Raw genomic sequence first — 2,500 nt, forward strand, 5'->3', positions numbered from 1 at the left:
CTTTTTAGCTTCAAGCTAGCGCCACAGAGCTCTCCGAATGTGAACTCTCCATCTTACCTACCATTGGGTTTATGTATTACACATTAATGCATCCGTTTAGACAGGCAGTTCTCTCTCTCTCACTGTTCTTCCCCCTGAAGGCTCCATGGCTGTTGCTGGAAATACTCTCTCATGTCGAGACAGAGGAGGCACAGTTCGCCCGAACAGAGAGCAATGGGGCTTGAGTGCGAGCTCTTTATGAAATAAAAGCACGCCTAGAGGAAGGTTTGCGCTACTGTGATTCTCTCTTCCTCCATGAAAAATTGGGCCCTTCCCCGGATCGGCAGCGTGGGAGGTCGCGAGTTCACGGAATGTTAGACGCCTCATTACCCATAAGGCCCGAGGAAGCCCAATCGAGAAATTGCGAAAAAGGAAATTAATTAGACTCTGCATTGTGTTTTTTTTTGTCATTTGAAGTGATTGACCAGAAATTCTCTCAACAGCCCTTGTTGTTCACCAGCATTTTGCTCAAATTCTACTCACCGTTGCTCATCTTAACTCTGCTGTTAATGCTGACATGGGGATGTAGAGGAAAGCTGAGCAGCTAGCGTAGACTGATAGAAACCTGAGGCCATTCATACCCAACAGAAAATGTCAACCTAATAATAGGGCTTTCATAACAATTATGATGTGTTTGATGTTAGGTGATTTGGTTGGAATTTAAAGCCTAAAACAAGTTTGTGTCAGATATGTTTGAGACAGTAACTGTTCAGGTAGATAGATGTAGGTGCTCTCTATAAGCCCACTGCAATGTGGTGTCTATAAATACTTGAGTGCTTGGGTAGTGGGAGCCTCTCTATCATATGCACTTGATGTGGGGGCGAGTGAGGGCAATCCATTGCCAAAAATGTCCTTATTGGAGCATCCACTCCCCCAAGGAAAGAATCGCTTCCACTCCTTTGAAGTTGCCTAAATATGTTTGATCAGATAAAATCCTGTCCTAAAGGGATGGTGGATTTTTAGGAGGGAGTTCCGTTTCAAATGCATGAGCTGGAGGGTTTCTTAGTTCGGGTGGGTTGGCATCACAGAAAACTGCTGCACTTTTTGCTGCACTCCCAAGACCTTTCCGTCGACTCATCTTACTCTCCCCACTCTCTCGTGTTCTCCTCTCATGTTCTCCTCTCCTCTCCTCTTAGAACTTGAAGGTTAGAGGTTCCAAAGAGTGCAAAGACCAGACCACAAAGTACTCTCTGGAAAGTAAGCTACCCATTCATACACCACTGCATTTCTCTCCAAATCTCTCTATAATTTTGGCATTGAGTCTATAAATCCATTTCAGCATTATCGAGTGTGGGAACTGCTGGTCTAACATTTCTTCTGATGTTTCTCAGCTCTTCTATACAAGCCAGTGGACCGAGTGACCAGGAGCACCTTGGTGTTGCATGTAAGTCAGACTGAGAGATGTCTTCCATTTGATGGTTCAGGTGACCTCTCATATGCATTATCCACTCACATTACTGTCTGTGTGTGTTTGCATTTGTGTGTGTGTGTGTGTGCGTGTGTGTGTTTGCATTTGTGTGTGTTTGCATTTGTGTGTGTATATGTGTGTGTGTGTGTGTGTGTGTGTGTGTCTTTCAGGACCTTTTGAAACACACACCGTCTAGCCACCCAGACCACCCCCTGCTACAGGATGCTCTCCGAATCTCCCAGAACTTCCTGTCCAGCATCAACGAGAAGACCACCCCTCGACGGCAGTCCATGACCGTGAAGAAGGGAGAGGTATGCGTGCTCTCACATTGTTCCTTGGGTGGGCCAGGGTGGTGAACTGTTGTGAGGTTTGGACAGATGTACAGTACACTAGATATCTCCCTGGACTAAAATAAATCCTCAGCTCATGTGCTTGGATGTCTGCGGCTGCTACCTTTGCCAGATGCGCACACACCATGATAAATTAGAGACACATCCACACCGATTTGCCATCTTGAATATTCATCAGTTCACTAAACGTTTGGGTAATTTAAGATCATAATTCTGCAGTTCTTTTTGGCACGTTTGGGTGGTAATTTGGTAAGGACAGGAATGGGTTTATTAAAGAACTGTATTGAAGGCCTGGTTATTGTGGTAGCAGCTATTGCTATGATGAATTCACAAATGTCACAATCTCATAATCGTCCTTCAAGTTTTGATTCATAAAGATGTCATAATTGACCTCGTTATGAATAAGGAAGTGGCCTCGTTGACCTGACAGAGTGACTGTCTGAGAAGCAGTTGGTGTTATGGAAGCTTCTTGTCTGAGACAGTCAAATTAAAAATCAGTCTTGCACAATGTGGTGTGTCCAGACTCCTGCTGCGTGTGTGTGTGTGTGTGTGTGTGTGTGTGTGTGTGTGTGTGTGTGTGTGTGTGTGTGTGTGTGTTTGCTTGTGTTATGCTGTTGCTGCCAGTTTGTCCTCATTCCTCTAGTTGGTGCCCTCATGGGAGATGGCAGAGGGTGATGTGTGTATGTTTGGGGGTTGGAGTGGT

General features: G+C 45.2%; 1 protein-coding gene across 1 annotated transcript in view; it reads left to right on the forward strand.

Moving 5' to 3' along the window:
* bcr (BCR activator of RhoGEF and GTPase) overlaps positions 1–2,500 on the forward strand; it is an 85,525-nt gene that overhangs the window by 60,114 nt on the left and 22,911 nt on the right. Inside the window, 3 exon segments of the mRNA XM_048258622.1 lie at positions 1,176–1,236; positions 1,371–1,423; positions 1,618–1,758. Of these exon segments, the coding sequence (XP_048114579.1) occupies positions 1,176–1,236; positions 1,371–1,423; positions 1,618–1,758 (255 nt within the window).

Source organism: Alosa alosa, chromosome 12 (assembly GCF_017589495.1).
Source record: "Alosa alosa isolate M-15738 ecotype Scorff River chromosome 12, AALO_Geno_1.1, whole genome shotgun sequence".
NCBI lineage: Eukaryota > Metazoa > Chordata > Actinopteri > Clupeiformes > Clupeidae > Alosa > Alosa alosa.